Raw genomic sequence first — 1,085 nt, forward strand, 5'->3', positions numbered from 1 at the left:
TGGTGTCGGATGCTGGCCAGTGCCATTCTCTCCAATGTGTCGGCGGAAACTATTGGTTACGCATACAATAAGCAGTATTCACATATATATCGTGCATATTGGGTGATGCAGTACATTGAGAAGGAGAGACTCCGGGACAGCGATATTGTTGTGGTGTACGATGGATCGGATACGCTTTTCAGTGGTGCCTCCACGGTGCAGCAGGCTGTAGACAGGTTCATTGCCACGACAGCACCAACTCCCGATGCCTTTGATGCTGGAGCTGTGCGTCGTGGTGTGGCTACAGCACCAGTATTATTTACAACTGAATTCAATTGTTTTCATCCGCAGTTGGGAATGATTTATGACTTTGAGCAACCCTCAACTAACGCGCAGTGTACTTCTATTTATAATACTGCCTGGGGTATAATGGGGTACAACAACTCTTCTCGAAATCCTTCGGAGCCTGGTAAGTCCATATTCCGATTCCTCAACTCCGGCGGCTACGTTGCTCGTGTGTGGGCGCTGAAGCGTGCATTTGCAGTGTATCGTAAGGTGTTGACGTTTAGACGTTCCAGACGACAAATATGGAGGTGTGACCAGAGTGCGTGGGGACTGGTGTACCTGTGGAGCATTACCCAGGATGCACGTATGACACCCGATGTGCGCATTCCACGTGGTCTGATAAACCTGGACTTCCACAACACCTTTTTTCTTACAGCGCCCGGTACTTTGTGGGGAAAAGACTTCGTGCCTTGGAGCTCCACAGCCATTGCCGATGTGGTGGCGGGTGGCAGGTTGCCGTTTCCTCTCTTCTTCCACATGGAGGACAAACCCAACGCCACTCCAGCCATTCTGCATTTTATTGGTCATGGCGCTGGTACCACCAAGACAACTCTGTGGATGCTGCGGAATCACACCTCTTGGTATGTGGAGACGAAGCGCTCTGCTGCTGCGTTCCTCAAGGCCAGGGATATGCTGCAGCACAGTGCATTTGTGGATATTGATGTATCGGGGACCGGGAAGGTGCGACTCCCGTACGGCAGGGTGTGTCCCATGGACGTGGTGGAGAGCTTGATTTGGCTTCCGCCCCCGTGACGTGAGGG

General features: G+C 52.0%; 1 protein-coding gene across 1 annotated transcript; it reads left to right on the plus strand.

Annotated features, from left to right (window-relative positions):
• Positions 1–9: 9 nt before the first annotated feature.
• On the plus strand, positions 10–1,077 carry TM35_000152320 (expression site-associated gene (ESAG-like) protein; the record flags this gene model as incomplete). The annotated part of the gene is made up of 1 exon (XM_029025884.1): positions 10–1,077. The coding sequence occupies one exon, from the start codon at positions 10–12 to the stop codon at positions 1,075–1,077; it is 1,068 nt and encodes a 355-aa protein (XP_028882867.1).
• Between the last annotated feature and the right edge of the window lie 8 nt (positions 1,078–1,085).

This window comes from Trypanosoma theileri, assembly GCF_002087225.1.
Source record: "Trypanosoma theileri isolate Edinburgh chromosome Unknown TM35_Tth_15_V1, whole genome shotgun sequence".
NCBI classification, from domain to species: Eukaryota; Euglenozoa; class Kinetoplastea; order Trypanosomatida; family Trypanosomatidae; genus Trypanosoma; species Trypanosoma theileri.